The sequence below is a fragment of the Notothenia rossii genome (genome assembly GCF_949606895.1).
Source record: "Notothenia rossii genome assembly, chromosome: 2".
Classification (NCBI taxonomy): Eukaryota; Metazoa; Chordata; class Actinopteri; order Perciformes; family Nototheniidae; genus Notothenia; species Notothenia rossii.
The window spans coordinates 6,338,808-6,358,542 of NC_136904.1; the positions used below are offsets into that span (position 1 = coordinate 6,338,808).

General features: G+C 42.9%; 1 protein-coding gene across 10 annotated transcripts in view; it reads right to left on the minus strand.

Moving 5' to 3' along the window:
* Positions 1 to 19,735, minus strand: part of LOC307030562 (serine/threonine-protein kinase BRSK2-like) — a 111,054-nt gene that overhangs the window by 10,134 nt on the left and 81,185 nt on the right. For 3 of the 10 annotated variants that reach the window (XM_079667062.1, XM_079667059.1, XM_079667056.1), the window contains exons 8-18: positions 18,547 to 18,693; positions 17,907 to 17,938; positions 16,651 to 16,815; positions 16,032 to 16,129; positions 15,210 to 15,363; positions 10,295 to 10,354; positions 6,592 to 6,652; positions 3,791 to 4,460; positions 1,859 to 1,907; positions 819 to 942; positions 168 to 348 (exon numbers count right to left, since the gene is read on the minus strand). In XM_079667062.1, the coding sequence (XP_079523188.1) occupies positions 168 to 348; positions 819 to 942; positions 1,859 to 1,907; positions 3,791 to 4,460; positions 6,592 to 6,652; positions 10,295 to 10,354; positions 15,210 to 15,363; positions 16,032 to 16,129; positions 16,651 to 16,815; positions 17,907 to 17,938; positions 18,547 to 18,693 (1,741 nt within the window). The remainder of the gene's footprint in view (positions 1 to 167; positions 349 to 818; positions 943 to 1,858; positions 1,908 to 3,790; positions 4,461 to 6,591; positions 6,653 to 10,294; positions 10,355 to 15,209; positions 15,364 to 16,031; positions 16,130 to 16,650; positions 16,816 to 17,906; positions 17,939 to 18,546; positions 18,694 to 19,735) is intronic. The other 7 variants (XM_079667064.1, XM_079667058.1, XM_079667063.1 and 4 more) reach the window with 7 other exon arrangements.

Genomic DNA, 19,735 nt, shown 5'->3' on the forward strand with positions numbered 1-19,735 from the left:
TCTTAATTTAAATTTCCTCTCTACTCATTTCCCTCTATTTACTTGTCTTTTTACAATATCCTATTCGAAAATGGAGTAACTGTCACTCACCCACTTTTCCCCAGGATAACAAAATATACTGGTTTATATTGTGTGATGATTAAGTATTGTGTTTGTTATGTTGTTACCTGAGAGCAGGGTGAAGGTGACGGAGTAGATGCCGTTGTCCTTGGTGGCGCTGCTGCTCTCCGTGAAGGTGATGTCCACCTGGAACTTCACCGGCTTCTGGAAAACTGTCGGCCCGGCGGACGATTTATACTCCGCCCGGAAACTCGTCTGAGAGATGACGCTGTGACTCAGGCTGGGGATCTGAGAGAGAGAGGGAAGGGAGGGGGGGAGAAAGAGAGAGAGAGAGAGAGAGAGAGAGAGAGAGGAGCGAGTGTGAGTCAGCACATACAGACAGCTTCTGCAGGAATAAGGATGGCAGCAGCAGAAGGAGACGGTGTTACACTGAAATATGTCCCCCTTTTTTACAGCATCAGAGTCATCTTCAGCACCGACAGACAAGGAGGTGCCGCTGCACAATGAACTGTTGTCATACTACAACACTCTGCTGCTCTTTTGGTCACATTGTTCATATGTTTTCTGTGTAAATCTATATTAATTTGTAAGTGTAAATGCAGTTGAAATGTCGTTTTAAATGTTAATTTAATGAGCTACTAGCAGAAGATGGCATGAATGATAAATATTCAAATAAAGTACAAGTTCCTCAAACCACAAAAGAAGAAGAAGAAGATGTATGTTTGCCAGGAGTTAAAGAGGAGGAGTTTCATTCTTACGGAGAGGAAGGCGTGCACGATATCGGCCTTGATGGAGTTCAGAGGTTTGTCTCTGATAACGATGAAGATCTGCTCCTCTTTCTCCAGATTTATGAAGTTACCGAACCACGACTTCTTCGCCAGTCTGCAGGGAGGAGACGCACAACATCAGCTCAAGCCAAAGTCAACTTTATTGTCAATCTTTCAGTTTGTGTGTACAGACAAAGAGATCAAAATACCGTTTCCCAAAATCCCAAATACAAAAACATATATCAAAAATATGTAAGCAAATGTGTATATATACACAATCAAAAGACACATTTACACATATGCACACATTAACCAAGTTCTTCCAAAATAACATTTCTTTCTTAAATCTCCACGAACTACTTAACTTCAGATATCCCTCATGTTATGGTTTCAATATGCCTTTCAAATGGAATGAACTAGAAACAAGATGTTTTTCTAGAGAACAAGCAACGTACAGTTTATTCAAACCTAATTTAAAGACATAACGGATCATTAGTACCAAGATCTGCACAAATAAATAAATAAATAAATAAATCTAATATATTTTTTAGGGCTGCCTTAAAGGTGGGGTAGGTACGTTTCAGAAACCGGCTCGAGATACACTTTTTGTTATATTCCATGGAATGCTCTTAACATCCCGATAGCAATGAATATCTGAAATGCTTTGACAAAAAATTCATAAAAAAATATCATCTGTGGAAGCCGTGGCGCTGTAAAAAGCACGACCAATCATCTGAGCCGGCCCGGCTAAAATAACTGGATGGCCTACCTGCCTGTCAGCCTTCCATCTGTGCACAAACTGATCTCGTGCCCTCATTGGTCATGTGCGCGTTCGTGTGTGTTGGAGGAGGGGCTCTGTAAGGAAGTGGCCGATTTTTTCCGGCTGTGTATTTTCTAATTCTAGCGCACTCGAGCTGGTTTCTCCAAAATGACCTACCCCACCTTTAAATGAATAGGAACTCTACTGCCTTATACACATTTATTTAAATTGAAAAGAGGGAGTGTGAGTATGGAGGATGTCGGTTACTCACTCTGGAGAAGAGTCTGGAGTTAGACTGGACATGTCTTCCTGGGTGGGAACTGTGGAAATAAAAGGTCAATGGTTACATTGATGGGATGCAGTGTCTTTTTTAACATCAAAACTGACTTCCTGTCTTCACAATCAACTGATAAAGATCCCTATTTACCACTATGATCTATTTCAGATTAGTCGGTGTAAATGAGATTATCTGGTTATGGCACTATCAAAGAGGGGATGGGAAAAATAAACTAAAAGGCAGAAAATTGAGGATTTTCCACTTCCTGTAATGAGATGTTTATCTTGTTTGTGTGGCAGCAGGTGAGCTGCTAAACTCCGACATTAGAGTAACAATTCCATTTGTTCCCTCGAGCCACAAGAAGGCAGTTTGCTGCATAAACACCTCCACGCTGAATCCATTACCATACAGATCAGACTGAGATAATATCATAAAGATCTGATGAAAATAAATAATTCACAGGAGTCTCTTTTAATATAAAAATTCCCATTCCCTCTGCACATAGTATTTGCCTTTTATTACACTTTGATCAAAGAGTGGTGAAAGAAAGAGTTGTAAGAACTGGACATTAGTCACCATTTTAGCACTTTCTGTCCCCTGGTTTGGAAGTCAATGGTTTTCTGAATGTGTTTTTGGTTGTGAGCCTGATTTAAGGTCTGTGGTTAACACTAGCTGAAGAGATTTGAACGTTTTGTTCTGCTACATAAAATATGTCAGTAAATACCCCACTGGTGAATTTGAATCGGCGCTTGCTATCAAGTGTCTAAATGAGGCGACTAAACGTCATCACTCCCAACATTAGCCGCCTTTAGCTTAGCTGTGCTGAGGTGAAGTCATGTGACCATGCTGTAGTTCCTTTATAGCCCAACATTAACTTCTAACTTCAGGAATCATAAAGTGTGTGCTAATATGTGGAGATTATCTTGCTGAACAAAATGTGTAAGTATCACAAACGTTTGTTTGACACAGAGGTTATTTTCTGACATAATCCAAAATCAAATGGAGAAATTCCATTGGACCAGGAAGATGCTGCCTTGAGGGTCCAACACAGAAATCAGTAATCACTGGACCACTCTATGTCAGAAAGATCCTATGTAAATAAATAATAAATTCTCTTATTCTGAAAAATATTCCCCCCTTACTAGGGATGCTCCGATCGATCAGCCGCCGATCGATATCGGCCGATATTCACTCTCGGCCGATCGATCGGTGCTCTCTATAAAGGCCGATCAGGAGAGCCGATCACATGACGTAAAATACATGACACTTTTCTCTGCAGCAAAACAAGCTCGCCAAAATAGCTTCACCAGTCTGGCAGTATTTTAAGGTGTCCGAAAAAAACAATAAAATAGCGGTATGCAACGTGTGTGAGGCAGAAATCCTGCAGCTCCGCCCGCTGTGACGGACCGGGGAGCGGAGCAACACACTAAGAGTTAGACCTAACACAGTTAGCTATTTTATCTACCTCTGGAACAAGCTAAACTAGTTATAAATACATTTAATCTTCACTGTCGGGTCACTCATTACTGGATCAGTGAGCTGCATGAGACGACACTGACAGGCTGTCAGAAGAGAGGCAGAGGGAGAGGGAGAGAGGAAAAGAGAGGACTTCAGCTTGTTTCTCCCGTGTTATTTTCCAAAGTTAATGTAGACTTGAATAATGCACTTTATTTGAATGTAATAATGATGTTGTTTTTTGTTTGTGGAAGCTCATTATGTTTTGAAAAATGTATCTGAACTTTTCGATCCATTACGATTATAAACTGAAGCAATATAAAAATGAGCCTCATTAACTGAGTTTTAAACATCACTTTAAATGGAAGATTCCCATAGCCCCCACCCACCCGATCGGATTGGTGATCGGTATCGGCCGATACTGATTCCGGTGATCGGCCCCAAAATTCCCGATCGGAATACCCTACTTACCTTGCATTTTCCTGCGGTGGAAGCGTGGGGAGCCCAGGAAGTTGTTCTTGATGGAGTTGAGGCGCGTCCTCCAGGGCAGACCCCCCCCAATGGAGGGGCTGGGGGGGGGCGTGGGGCTGGGGGTCCCGGCCGGGCTGTCCTTGGGCGTGTGCACAGGGGTGCCTTTGGGGGTGGGGAGAGGGCTCCCTCGGGGGGAGGGGTGGGGGGTCACCTGCGTGATGGGGACAGATTTTCCGTTGTGGTCAGGGTAGAGGTGGAGGTGGTGGTGGCGGCGGCGGGGCGACATAGGGGGGGCGGGGGAGAGGGGGATGGAGAGTTTTGGGGGTACAGTGAGGGGGGGGTGTCGCCTCACCCGGGGGCTGTTGGTGATGCAGGGGGTCAGAGGCGTGGAAGGAGTAGAGGGCGCAGATTTGGGGTTGGTGGGGCTCTGAGCGGTGTTTGGGAGGGGGTTCGAGCGTGTGGTCTGCAGGGGCTTCTCTGACACTTTGGGCTTTGCGGGGAGGGTCTGCGTGCGGGGGTGCATGAGGGGGGACCCCATCTTTGGGTGGTAGGAGTTTGGCGTCCGCGGCCCCCCGTTGAGGCGCACCTCGTGGTGGGAGTGGGTGGGGCTGCAGTTGGGGGACTGACACAGGTCGGGGGACTGGGGCGGGATGAAAAACCGCCGCGTCGGCTGCGATTGGTCATGCACCCGTTCAGACAGCAGCCAATGAGAAGCGAGGACCGATAAAAAGGGTCATTCCGGTAAAAAAATAAAAAAGCAGAGCAGGACAGAAAGAGGGCGGATGGTTGAGAGGTGGAGCAGGCAGGAAGTGGTGAGAGTGCAAGAAAGAAAGAAAACAGAACATGCGATTAGCAACGTGATTTTTAGCCAATCAGGAGGCAGCAGTGGAGCATTCATGACGCATAAACAGACGGGATGCACCGCGATCAAACTGCTGAATTGAACATATTTAAAATTACTGAGAAAAACTGATTGTGTCTGTTATGTTTTTTTTACCCTGTGAATTTAGCCTTTTTATTGTGAAATTATCATTTTAATTAGTTAATTATCTTGTTTTGATTGCAAACGAATATATTGTGTTTTAAATAAAACCATATTTATTTATTGTTGAACCGTCATATTATTTTGTCATTTATTATTATTTAAAAACATCCTTTCTTTAATGAAATGTATAGTTTGTTTTATTGTAAAACCATACAAATTACAGTTGAAATATAATTGAATGACTTAATTATAATATTATTGACCCCAATTTCTTTATTATAAAAATATTTGTGAGACCAATTTATTCAGTTGAATCATGGTATTTAGTTGTATTTATTTGTTTATTGTAAAATCCTTTTTTTTCATTGATAAAATATAATTTGTATTGTAAAAAAATTATTTATCATTGTAAAACAATATTTGTTGTTGAAAAAACTGTTTTGATAGAATAACCAAAATGTAATTGTAAAATAATAAAAACATGTATAGTTAAATTATCATTTTTATTGTAAAACCATATTTCTTTGTAGTAAAAAAGTTAATGTCACGTTTATTTTACTTTATTGTAATCAAAGAGAAATAAAGCGTAATTTCAAAATATAAAAAAGGTTTTAAAGATAACTCCTACAACCTCAAATTATTGTCCAGACATTTGAGAAACCTTTTTCTAGTATTAAACAGACACAACTAAAACTACCTCTATGTTTTTTCTCCTTTAATTTCAGTTTTTTCTTTTAGACAAATCTTATAAATGACTATGGTCTGATACGGTGCATCCCTGATTACCAGCACGTGAGTTAGCTCGAAAGCTAACAGCTTTAGCTTCACCCTCCACCAGGGGGCGGCGGCCAGCAGCATGCAAAGTGCTGACTCATGATGCTGTGGGATGAATGAGCAGAGCTGATAAACATGAGTCAGCACAAAGTGAACCACCAGCTTCACAGAGGCCAAGAAACATGAGTCAGCACAAAGTGACCCACCAGATCCACACGGGAACAGAGGGCTGATAAACATGAGTCAGCAAAAAGTGAACCACCAGCTTCACAGAGGCCAAGAAACATGAGTCAGCAAAAAGTGAACCACCAGATCCACACGGGAACAGAGGCCCGATAAAATGGTGAACCAGCAACAAAACAAACAAACAGCAGGTCCGAAACTTCCATGTCATTAAATGCATAGGAAAAGTGTGTGTGTGTGTGTGTGTGTGTGTGTGTGTGTGTGTGTGTGTGTGTGTGTGTGTGTGTGTGTGTGTGTGTGTGTGTGTGTGTGTGTGTGTGTGTGTGTGTGTGTGTGTGTGTGTGTGTGTGTTTCTGTCAAAACTATCCTCAGTGCTGTGAGAAAGATACTAGTGTGTGAGTGTGCTTGTATTGCTATAGTTGTGAGGACCAATAATTGAAGAACATCCCATTTTGTGAGGACATGTTTTTGTTTTTTAAAGCAAACATGTAGGTGTGTGTGTGTTTGTCAAAACTATCCTCAGTGCTGAAAGAAAGATAACAGTTTGTGAGTGTGCTTGTATTGGTCTCCTTGTGAGGACCGACAATTGAAGAACATTCCAATTTTGTGAGGACATTTCTTTGTATTTTAAAGAAAACATTTAGCTGTGTGCGTTTGTCAAAACTATCCCCAGTGCTGTAAAAATAATAATAGTGTGTTTGAGTACGCTTGTATTTCTCCATTTGTGAGGACACATAATTGAAGAACATCCCATTTTGTGAGGACATGACATTGTTTTTTAAAAGCAAATATGTAGCTGTGTGTGTGTGTCCAGCAGAGCCAGCCAGTGAGGTGCATTGCAGGACAGAGAGAAACTTACCCTGGGACTGCTGAGAGGACTGGTGGACAGACCGGAGGAAGCTCCGCTGATCGACCGCGATCTACGCACACACACACAAACACAGATCAATATCTAAATACACACTACTTCACACACACTACATGTACACACAACCTCTTTGGGGTTTGTTGAGGTTGAAGGTGATTTGATTTAAAGCAGAGAAAAAGACTTGGACAGGGACAGATGAAGAGAAAACATATGTATTTATTTTCCCTGCAGCGCTCCAAGTATTTTATTACTTTTTGCAGAATAATAAACCTTTTTTTTTTGCTTTTTACAGCACCACGGCTTCCACAGATGACATTTTCTTATGTATTTATTGTCAAAGCATTTAATATATTCATTGCTATCGGGATGTTAAGAGCGTTCCATGGAAGATAACAAAAAGTGTATCTGAAGTGAACCTACCCTACCTTTAATGTAGTTTTTTTAAAGCAAAGATTTTAATGACATTTTAATGTTGTACAAACTGAAACGGCTATAATTGAAAACCCAAGTAAAATGTGGGGACTTTTTTTTCTCTTTTGATGAAAATGGGTCCGAATCCCCATTCATTTGTATATAAGTTACTTAAACAAGAACCGCATCATTGGTTTAATTCAATAAAAAGTACAGACATGTCAGCATTTAAACACACACACACACACACACACACACACACACACACACACACACACACACACACACACACACACACACACACACACACACACACACACACACACACACACACACACACACACACACACACACACACACACACACACACACACACACACACACACACACACACACACACACACACACACACACACACACACACACACACACACACACACACACACACTCTATAGCACCATTTCTGCTTTCTTCACTTCATGAGGTTTTCCATTTACGTATCATTAACTTTTCATATCTGCTCCTACACACACATACACGCACAATCTTAACCAAAAACCATGCCAATGTCTTTGAAGACGTTGGGATTTAATTGCCCATAGACAATTTGGCTTTGTTGGAAGAGAAAAATGAAAATCAGTAAATCATAATTAAATATGCTTGAAGACACACACACACACACACACACACACACACACACACACACACACACACACACACACACACACACACACACACACACACACACACACACACACACACACACACACACACACACACACACACACACACACACACACACACACACACACACACACACACACACACACACACACACACACACACACACACACACACACACACACACACACACACACACACACACACACACACACACACACACACACACACACACACACGACATCACTGTCATTAAATTTGCTTTCTCACGACGACGTTAACATACAAGACATTTTTCATTCCTCACATGAAAGTGCTCAGTGGTAATGGCGGTCATGTTTTTCCTTCTAGTATAATTCTTTTTATTGCTTTGTTTCTCTTGTTAATAAAAATACTCGTTATGTGGTAAAAGTGTAATTGTTTTTACTCTAAGAAGAAAGTAAACGATCATGTCTGTGGTTAACAACCCAAGTAAATGCTGTCCCTGTCGACATAATGTATCCTTAAACGTTGTTTGTTTTTTGATGCTCATTCTTCCTCCAGTTATTTTCTGAATTTAAAGTGATATATGTTCAAAATGCCACTTACTCACGACTCAAATGTTAAATTATTTGAGTTTAAAACATATCCTTTTAAAAATACCAGATACATATATTCCTTGTGTTTTATTAATCCTTGTATCCTAGTGTTTTGCTCTTCTGATGCATTTTTACATTTTTAATTAATTGATTGCAATGTGTGTTCATTGTCCATCGCACATTCAAGTAAAATATACAAATGGCATAACATAACTAAATTAAAGCAAAACTGCATTTTTAATGTCCAGCAAGGAATCATTGCATCAAGGTCTTTAGAGTAGATTTTTCCCGATCATGAAGCTTTGGTGTTTCCTCCGCACTTGCTTTATTGGCCTGACACAACATTTGTTAGACAGAAACATGTATGGCAATTTTATATGTCCGATATAATAAAACCCTATATATTTTCTAATTTCAACAAAATGCATTTGTGTATTATTATTAATTATTATTATTATTATTTCAATGTTAGTACATATTTACATACATTTATTATAATAAATATTAGTATTAATTGTATTATAACTCAACACATATTTAATATATTTTAACTGTATTATTATTTATAATAATTTGGATTTCATTTTTAAATAATTATGATATTATTATTATGAATATTTTATATATTTCTGTATCGTGTTTTTCAAATCATATTTTCTTTTTAGGTTAAGAATATATATATAATTTGAGATTTTTCCCATCTGTTTTCAGAAGTTATGAATATCGGCATGTAAAGGATGTGTGTGCCTAGTTATATAAATAAATAAGAAGCGTGTTAATCAGAGCTTCTTCAGTGATTCTCTATCTGCGATCAGAGTCACAGATTTAATGTGAAGTATGATTGAGGAAGCACATAACGACGCTGCATTAATGAAGAAGAGGAGTCCTTTCAGAAAGGAGCATCTATTAACAAGCAGCTTAATAATGTGAAGCTTGAGTTAGTCTCTGAAATATGAATATTAATCATAACCAGTGGTGTGTGTGCTTCATCTTAAGGGTCTTCTCAATTACATAAAGGAATATTGAGTGTGAGTTAAAAGCATCATGTATTTTTCATCTGGTGTGTTTACTCCATCTGCATTCCTGCCAATTAATTTATGCTAATCTCAGAAAATCCCTCGGCAAACTGAGATTCCCCGACACAAGGTCAGACACACAGGGAGGCTTCCCTGAGCTTCACGGTAAAAACAAACAAATATAAACCCACACACACACAAACAAACAAACACCCCCCCCCCCCACACACACACACACACACTGAGAGGAGTGAAGATGGGGGGAAGGAAACAGAAAAGTTGACCTAAAAATTCTCTTTTCCCCCGAGGGCTTAGGGAGGAACGTTGAAGAGGAAAGAGTGGGCTCGAGTTTCTGATTTATCAGAGGACGATATCGTGCTCCTCATCAGACTGTGACCCAATGCAGTACATAAGGGTTTGGGTGTCAGTGTTTACGCTGTTATTGAAAAGGGGGCACGATTCTTGGTCGTGTTTCAGGCCACTTTGCAGACTTAAAGGTGCAGCATGAGTCAAAAATCAGCCATGGAGTATCCAAGCTAAATTTGAAAAAGCTAAAAATAATCAGATTCTTTAAAAAGAAGTGAAAACCGGTGCATTAATTTTCCACTAAAGGTATTTTCTAGTAACTTGTTCAACGTGCTTTGTGTGATTTCAAGACACTGATACTTACTCTTGAATAATTTGTCTTCGGACTGTGTTGGAGACGGATTGAAATAACCAGCATGTTTTTTATGGAGATTTTTGCAGAGTAAAGACTAAAGGCAGACATTTTCTTCTGTGTCAGAAAGTCAAACATTCAAAAGACTTCTACGATAAACGACACAAACAGGTTATTTGTCACATAAATAAACGGTTTTAGCATGCGACATTTAAAAGTGGAAGACAAAGAAATGGAGAGGAATTAAACCACTGAATATTAACAAGACAAAACTAGTGGATGGTAAAAAAGGAATAGAAGAAAAATGGATCTGACGGGACAAACAGAAACGGAGCGGAGCCGACCAATACCTTTCTTCCTTGCTGCAGTTAGCGTTTGTGATATCCAAGCTTTTACTGAACACAGATTTGCTAAAAAGGGGGCAGACAGAAAAAACCGAGAGACAAACAGAAAGGTCGTCACATAAGGGGAGGCTAATGTTGATCATGCATCAAAAACAAACACTAGAAAATTAAAATAAAAACACAAAAAAATAAAAGGAAACACAAGAACTCATGCACAGGTCCAGAAACCAGGAGGTGGAACACGTTCATGGGTCATGCATGAGCCCTTTCATTTATTTAACTATTGTCGAATGTGAGGAGAGACCCTCGCACAGCAGCTAAAAGAGTGAACCTCCTCTCATATTAGAAAGGTAACACAAACAGCTTCCTCCCACCTGCTGATGCCAAAGTGTGCTGGTTTATAATGTCCATTCATGCTCAAAATGCAAAACCTATGTCCTGATAGGCAGAATAAACAAAAGACACATGCCTTATCGTACGCTATACATTTGAAAGACTTCTTTCACGTGAACGAACAAGATGCTGAAAAGCTTGTTTATGCGTTGCCGTCTTTATAAAGGTCTTCCCTTGTAGACCGAAAACTCACCTGTTTTGACGGCATCTTTTACTAACACAAATAAAGAACTCTCTTCTGTACGTAGCATTTACAAAGGATTTGGCTTTAAATGCCTCTCTGAAGAACCAGCACCTTACCGTGGTAGAGAGGTTTGTGTGCCCTGATGAACCTGGGGGCTGTGTTGTCTGGAACCTTGTGTTCCTGGTAGGGTCTCCCATGGCAAATTGGTCTCAGGCAAGGGGCCAGACTAAGATTGGTTCAAAAGACCTCATGAAAGACGACACACGAAGTGAGGATACCCGGCCCGGAGGAAGCCCGGGGTCCCCTTCTGGAGCCAGGCCCAGAAGGAGGACTCGTCGGCGAGCGTCTGGTGGCCGGGCTTGCCACGGAGCCCGGCCGGGCACAGCCCGAAAAGGCAACGTGGGCAACACCTCCGCTTCTCCGTCCCGCGGGCCCACCACCTACGGGAAACAGCAATGGGGTCGGGTGCGCTGCCAGAAGGGTGGCAGTGAAGGCAGAGGGTCTCGACGGACCAGACCCGGGCGACAGAAGCTGGCTTTGGGGACGTGGAACGTCACCTCTCTGGGGGGGAAGGAGTCGGAGCTTGTGCGGGAGGTGGAGCGTTACCAGTTGGATCTGGTTGGGCTCACCTCTACGCACAGCGTCGGCTCTGGAACCTTACTTCTGGATAGGGGTTGGACTCTATTCTTCTCCGGAGTTGCTCAAGGTGTGAGGCGCCGGGCGGGTGTGGGGATACTCACAAGTCCCCGGTTGGGTGCTTCGTTGTTGGAGTCTACCCCAGTGGACGAGAGGGTTGCCTCCCTACGCCTGCGGGTTATGGGGGGGAAAACTCTGACTGTTGTGTGTGCTTATGCACCCAACAGCAGCTCAGAGTATACGGCCTTCTTGGAGACCCTGGAAAGAGTCCTGTATGGGGCTCCTGAAGGGGACTCTTTAATCTTGCTGGGAGACTTCAACGCACATGTGGGCAATGATGGAGACACTTGGAGGGGAGTGATTGGGAGGAACGGCCCCCCTGATCTGAACCGGAGTGGTGGTTTGTTACTGGACTTCTGTGCTAGTCATGGATTGGCCATAACAAACACCATGTTCGAACATAAGGATGCTCATAAGTGTACGTGGTACCAGAGCACCCTAGGCAGAAGGTCCATGATCGATTTGGTTATCGTATCATCGGACCTGAGGCCGTATGTTTTGGACACTCGGGTAAAGAGAGGGGCGGAGTTGTCAACTGATCACCATCTGGTGGTGAGTTGGGTCGAGTGGCGGGGGAAGCCTTTGGATAGACCTGGTAAGCCCAAACGTGTAGTTCGGGTGAACTGGGAACGTCTGGAGGAGGCCCAAGTTCAGGAGGCCTTCAACTCACACCTCCGGCGGAGCTTTTCGGGCATTCCTGTGGAGGTTGGGGACATTGAACCAGAGTGGTCGGTGTTCAAAGCCTCTATTGCCGAAGCCGCGGCGGGGAGCTGTGGTCTCAAGGTCCTAGGTGCCTCAAGGGGCGGTAACCCTCGAACCTCCTGGTGGACACCGGTGGTCAGGGAAGCCGTCCGACTGAAGAAGGAGGCCTTCAGGGATTTGTTATCCCGGGGGACTCCCGAGGCAGTTGCAAGGTACCGACAGGCCCGAAGGGCAGCAGCCTCAGCCGTGGCCGAGGCAAAGCAGCGGGTGTGGGAGAAGTTCGGAGAAGACATGGAAAAAGACTTTCGGGCGGCACCAAAGTTGTTCTGGAAAACTGTCCGACACCTCAGGAGGGGGAAGCAGGGAACCATCCAAGCTGTGTACAGTAAGGATGGGACGTTGTTGACCTCAACTGATGGAGTGTTAGGGCGTTGGAAGGAGCACTTTGAGGAACTCCTGAACCCGACAACTCCGCCCTCTATGTTAGAGGCAGAGCTGGAGTATGAAGGGGGATCGACACCAATCTCCCGGGGGGAGGTCACTGAGGTCGTCAAACAACTTCACAGTGGCAAAGCCCCGGGGGTGGATGAGATCCGCCCAGAAATGCTGAAGGCTCTGGGTGTTGAGGGACTGTCATGGTTGACACGTCTCATCAACGTTGCGTGGAAGTCGGAAACAGTACCGAAGGAGTGGCAGACCGGAGTGGTGGTTCCCCTTTTCAAAAAGGGGGATCAGAGGGTGTGTGCCAATTACCGAGGCATCACACTACTCAGCCTCCCCGGGAAAGTTTACTCTAAGGTACTCGAAAGGAGGGTCAGGCCGATTGTCGAACCTCAGATTGAGGAGGAACAATGCGGATTCCGTCCTGGTCGTGGAACGACGGATCAGCTTTTTACTCTCGCAAGGATCCTGGAGGGTGCCTGGGAGTATGCTTATCCAGTCTACATGTGTTTTGTAGACTTGGAGAAGGCATATGACCGGGTTCCAAGGGAGTCACTGTGGGAGGTGCTGCGGGAGTATGGGGTGAGGGGGTCTCTACTCAGGGCCATCCAATCTCTGTACTCCCAAAGCGAGAGCTGTGTCCGGGTCCTCGGCAGTAAGTCGGACCCATTTCAGGTGAGGGTTGGCCTCCGCCAGGGCTGCGCTTTGTCACCAATCCTGTTTGTAATATACATGGATCGGATTTCGAGGCGTAGTCGTGGGGGAGGGGGTCTGCAGTTCGGTGGACTAAGGATTGCACCACTGCTTTTTGCAGATGATGTGGTTCTGATGGCTTCATCGGTCTGCGGCCTTCAGCACTCACTGGATCGGTTCGCAACCGAGTGTGAAGCGGCTGGGATGAGGATCAGCACCTCCAAATCTGAGGCCATGGTTCTCAGCAGGAAACCGATGGACTGTCCACTCCAAGTAGGGAATGAGTCCTTACCCCAAGTGAAGGAGTTCAAGTATCTCGGGGTCTTGTTCTCGAGTGAGGGAACAATGGAGCGTGAGATGGGTCGGAGAATCGGAGCAGCGGGAGCGGTACTGCAGTCTCTTTACCGCACCGTTGTGACGAAAAGGGAGCTGAGCCAAAAGGCAAAGCTCTCTGTCTACCGGGCCATTTTCGTTCCTACCCTCACCTATGGTCATGAAGGATGGGTCATGACCGAAAGAACGAGATCGCGGGTACAAGCGGCCGAGATGGGTTTTCTCCGCAGGGTGGCTGGTGTCTCCCTTAGGGATAAGGTGAGAAGTTCGGTCATCCGGGAGGGACTCGGAGTTGAACCGCTCCTCCTTCGCGTCGAAAGGAGCCAGTTGAGGTGGTTCGGGCACCTAGTTAGGATGCCACCTGGGCGCCTCCCTAGGGAGGTGTTCCAGGCACGTCCAGCTGGGAAGAGACCAAGGGGTAGACCTAGAACCAGATGGAGGGATTATATCTCTTCTCTGGCCTGGGAGCGCCTTGGGATCCCCCAGTCAGAGCTGGTTGATGTGGCCAGGGAAAAGAAAGTTTGGGGCTCTCTGCTGGAACTGCTACCTCCGCGACCCGACCACGGATAAGCGGGAGAAGATGGATGGATGGATGGATGGATTGGCTTTAAATGGAGCTAATGCAGTAGCACTTAATCTGGTTGGGTTATAGACAGGAAATGTACCTGCAGGATTCTTGCTTTTGAGTTTGTTTCTTCATGGTTGAATGCACTTATTGTAAGTCGTCCACGGGTTCTTTAGGACTACGCTGCCAGGATTTTAACAAGAAAAACCGAGCACTTTAGTCCGGTTTTAGCTTCAGTGCATTGCCCTGTATCTTTTAAAGACTCCCTCTTTAAAATAATTTTCAGATTCATTTTAGTAGACTCTCCTGGGACATGTTGCCATGGTTTAATGTTCAAAAAGCTCTTTATTTTTCTCATACTGCCTGTTGTGATTGGTTAACAGCTAGGAGCGCTAGCCAATAGAAGCATGAGTGTTAGTGATGTCACGATGTTCCAGAAGTAAACAAAGGAGTCCAAAGGAGGCGCTTCAGGCCTAAATATCAAACTATCAAAGCACTTTGAGCTGCATCCTGTGTATGAAAATATCTCTTGATTATTATTATTATTATTATTATTAAACAGGGATGCTTCTTCCCCTCTTTGACTGCATGCTCCATGCACACTTATACATACACCACGCACAAACCTGAGTCCTGTTCATGCATTTTAACCCTTTTTTAAGGATGTTTGCAGATCTAACCGCCCTCTGAACAGGAGTTAATGTCAGGTCTCCAACTTTACATCAGCAGCGACAGAGCCAGAACGATGCGTCATGTTTTAACTGCAGTTCGGTGAAGGAGGGAAGGATTTAACAGTCGGGGAAGTGGACTTTTAATTTACAAAACAACGGGTTATTTCCTCCCTTAATTTCTCCGAACTGAGGTTAAATACATTATTTAACCCGACAGCCATCTTTAATGTGTGCATGTCTCACCTCTGGCCGTGGGTTGCCATGTCGATGGCTCTTCGTACGGGGACCGGGGACCCCCCCTCCATGACGCACAGCACCTCCATGGACTTCCTCTCCGGCCTCCGTTTACCGTGCCGGCTCAGCATCGGGGAATCCACGCGCTTCCTCGGAGGGTCTGCTGAGCAACGGCAGGTCGAAGGTCAACAGAGGGAAGACAAATAGGAGAAAGAGTAGTCAGAAAACTGTAGCATTTCACTATATAGGAAAACAATTCTGAAAATATTGTAAAAATGCCCATAAAAGTATGTCAACGTGTCTTCAGAATTATGTAAAACATTTCTAAAAAGTATGTGAGAAATGTTTAAGTATTTTGGAATTTCTTTTTGAAATGTTGGAACTAAATATGTGAAAATAATGTCTGACAAACACTCAGAGAATATGTAGAAAATGTCCAAAGAAGGTGGAAAAATGTCAGAAAATTGACTGAAATTGTGTTAAATACGTTGAAATAAAATCTGTGAATTAAAGTTTGGAAAATATGAAAAAAATTACTTCTAGCAAGTACAAAACAAAACATTTCAAAATGTTTCAAATGAAAGGTTTTGACAGATTTTTCCCCCAAAAGTATTCAGATTATGTTTTGTTTTAAAGTGTCCAAATGTTAGTGAAAATTGTCCAAAAAAAGTTTGGAACAGATTCAAAAACCTTTGTTGAAAATGTAAAAAAAAAAAACGTTTAGTGACTTTCCAAAGAATTAAGTGAAACATTGAAGAAAGGTGACGGCTACAAACTTCTGAATGTCAGCAGATAAATGTTATGTTGTGGATTTCCTCCAGATAAACCTACCGATCTCGGTGCGTGCCGGCAGGTTCTGGTCCTCCTGACTGGGATACCTCTCCTTTCGGTCCAGCAGCAGGAAGTAGATCATCTTCTCCTGGTTTTCTCTGCAGAGAGGAGAGTGAGGGTCCGTTAGTTAAGAACGGGACAGGAAGTCAAACATTCATCAAACTGAGAATCACTCTGGAGATTCATTCATTTGTCTGCTCCTATGAGAACAATGTCCTAATAATATACAAAACATATTTCAATTTTAGAATAATATATGAAAATGCAAGTAAATAAAGAAACTTTTAATCAGACTAACAACAATTTTTTCCCCAAAAGACATGCTAAAGATATTTGTAAATATTTCGATAGTTTCGTAGAAAAGTCGCAAAATGTCCACAACAATAAGTGGAGGACGCTTGGATGTGATATGTTTAAAGTATTGTTGGAAAAGTTAAAAAAAGTCAATAAATAAATAATACAATAAACGTAACTGCAGCAAAATAGAACCTCAAATGCTAAAAAACAAAAAGTCTGAAATGTTTCAAAAAATAGGTTCAAAATCTAGAAAGATATAAAATATGTGAACAAAAATGTAAAGATTGTGGAAATACAAATGAAATCTGTGCTCTTCACTCACTCCTCCGACAGCATGTCTTTGAGGAGCTTCTCCTTGTCTCTGAAGCAGCCGAGCGAGTGCATGCTCTCCAAGACGTCCGGGTCGATCTCCTCGGCCGCGGCCAGCGACCGTATGGCCACCTTCCTCGGGACGGGCTGCTCCGGCTCGGGCTCGTTCTTCCCCGCTCTGCAGCAGGAACAAAGAAAACTAAATCTGAGTGGATGTAATACAGATTTTGGATTACAACAGAAAATAATCTCTGCGTCAAACAAACGTTTATGATATTCACAAATTTAGTTCAGCAGGATAATCTCCACATATTAACACCACTTTATGATTTCTGAAGCAAAATGCTAATGTTGGGCTATAAAGGAACTACAGCACGGTCACATGACTTCACGTCATCACCGCTAAGCTAAAAGAGGCTAATGTTGGGCTATAAAGGAACTACAGCACGGTCACATGACTTCACGTCACCACCGCTAAGCTAAAGGAGGCTAATGTTGGGCTATAAAGGAACTACAGCACGGTCACATGACTTCACGTCACCACCGCTAAGCTAAAGGAGGCTAATGTTGGGCTATAAAGGAACTACAGCACGGTCACATGACTTCACGTCACCACCGCTAAGCTAAAGGAGACTAATGTTGGTTGTGATGACGTTTAGTCGTCTCATTTAGACACTTGTTAGCAATAGCCCTTTCTAAATTCCCCAGTGGGGTATTAACTGATGTATTTTATGTTGTAGAACCAAATGTTTAATCTCCTCAGCTTGTGTTAACCTCAGATCTTATTTCAACACGCCAAAACACATTCAGAAAACCATTGACTTCTTTATTATGGGTTTTCTGATGGGCATGATACTGTGTGTGACTTTGCACTGTGTGACCTCGCAGCTGCCTCTTCGTAGATAGGAGAAGGCAGGACATAATTCATGTTGTTGATACCAACGAGAGCACACACACTTTGTCTCCTTTCTCTGAAGGGCAAAGAGCAGAGGTGTCCCGACGCCTGCCCGACACCAAACCGATTTACGACACTGTTTGGTGCCTCCTGACTTTAGACTATATAAGCTTGATGTTACTTCCTGCTCCTTTGAGCAGCATACCTCATGTGTGTGAGTTTAACCATATCGTTTGTAACTCTGCTCCTTCTTGCAAGAATAAATGAGTACCTGACTATTGATTCTCAACCCGGTGTCGAGTGATATTCTCCTAACTACTTCCAGATCCGACAATCAATACAGACAGATAATCATAAAATCATGATTTACTTACAGGTACCACGTATGCTTCTGGATCTGCTCTAACTGTAACACAAAGGAGAGGAAACAAACATTAATGACACTTTTTATTGATAAGGAACACAATAAAAGATCAAATGCAAGTACAAATAACTGCTGTTATTGAGCTTATAGATGAATGAATATCCATTAATCACATGTTTATAAGATGTACAGACACTGCAGCTCCAACGTTAAAACAGCTGCAGACAGAACACCAGTGAGAGCACATGGTTTAAAAACAGCCTTTTGTGACGTTTCTATTCTGAGCCAAAAACAAAACCTTGGCCTGAGATAAAGAGATGATGCAGATGTTAGTCATGCTGCTAAGATTAGCCCAGACAGTGGAGATAGGAAAGGAGGAGCAGGAGTTTAGAGAAGGAGTTCACAGACAGGATGCTGACGTGAATAAACCTCTAATTCTTTGCACCAGTTGAACAAAACATTTTTACATTTGTATGTGTTTTTATATGTTTCTAGTTATTGTGCTTCTCATGTTTTTAATGATTGTTTTATTATTTTACTCCCATTGTGTTATTCCATATTGTATGTATTCTCTGTACAGCCCTTTGGTCAACTGAGGTTGTTTTAAATGTTCTATATTAATAAAGTGAGATTGAGATTGAGGGTCTCACCGTGAGCCTCTTGCCGGCGTCCACCTCGATCATCCCCTTGAGGAGGTTCTGACAGTCCGGAGGGATGAAGTGAGGCATGTGGAAAACTCCCAGCTTCACTTTCTCCAGGAGGTTCCTCAGGTTATCATCGTCGAAGGGCAGAGCGCCCTGCCGGAGGAGGGGGAGGAGGAGGAGGAGGAGGAGGAGGAGGAGGAGCAGGAGGAGGAGGAGGAGGAGGAGGAGGAGGAGGAGGAGGAGGAAGAGGAATCAGAATCACTAGTCCCGCAGCAGTGACATTTACAGTGGCATACAGTAGCGAACGTGGCATAGTAAGTCAAATAAGACATGCAATAATAGAGTAAGCTAAATTCGCTAAAGCTACATTAGTAACATATTACAGTGTTGAGACATAAAAACTGTATGAAACATTTTGGGACATTTCTAAAAATATCACATGGAAGTGATGATTGAACAGTGCATTTGCACAAGAAAGTGTCTGTTTTGCACATTGCAGGTTTTTTGCACACGATTGTAACAGTTTGTATTACAAGGGGGAGAAGCAAGAGAGGAAATACATATTCAACAGGAGAGTGAACATATTGACAATTTGATTTAACATATTTACTCAAAGTACTGTTTTTAAACCAGATCTTTTACAATCAACACAAAATATAGCGAGAAATACATCATTATTTACCTTCTTAATTAAAGTTGCTTCTATCAGCAGGCTTTTTGTGGCAGATAGAATAAGTCTAAAACTCTATTTTATAACAAAAGCCTATAACAACAATTCAGAGGTGCACAAAATAAGTGATGTTACTTCTAGCACAGGGGTCTCAAACTCAAGGCCCGGGGGCCAAATCCGGCCCGCGACTTCATTTTCTGTGGCCCCACAAGAGCTTCCAAAGAATATAATACGTTTATTATACGGTTACATGCCACTTTACAGAAGCAGGTTGCCCATAAACTACATGTCCCACAATGCATCTCGTTTTGTGACATGCACAGAGAAGAGACTTGCAATTAGTTGCCCTGGACTTCTGCTTTCAGACGTAGTTCATTACTAAGTTATTACCCTATCCGATAATAATCCAATTCAGAGGCAGTAATGTCATATAAAACATTATTTTATATATATATTATATATTTATATATTTACAGCCGGCCCTTTGAGTGCAACCTTTATGCGAATGTGGCCCGCGATGAAATT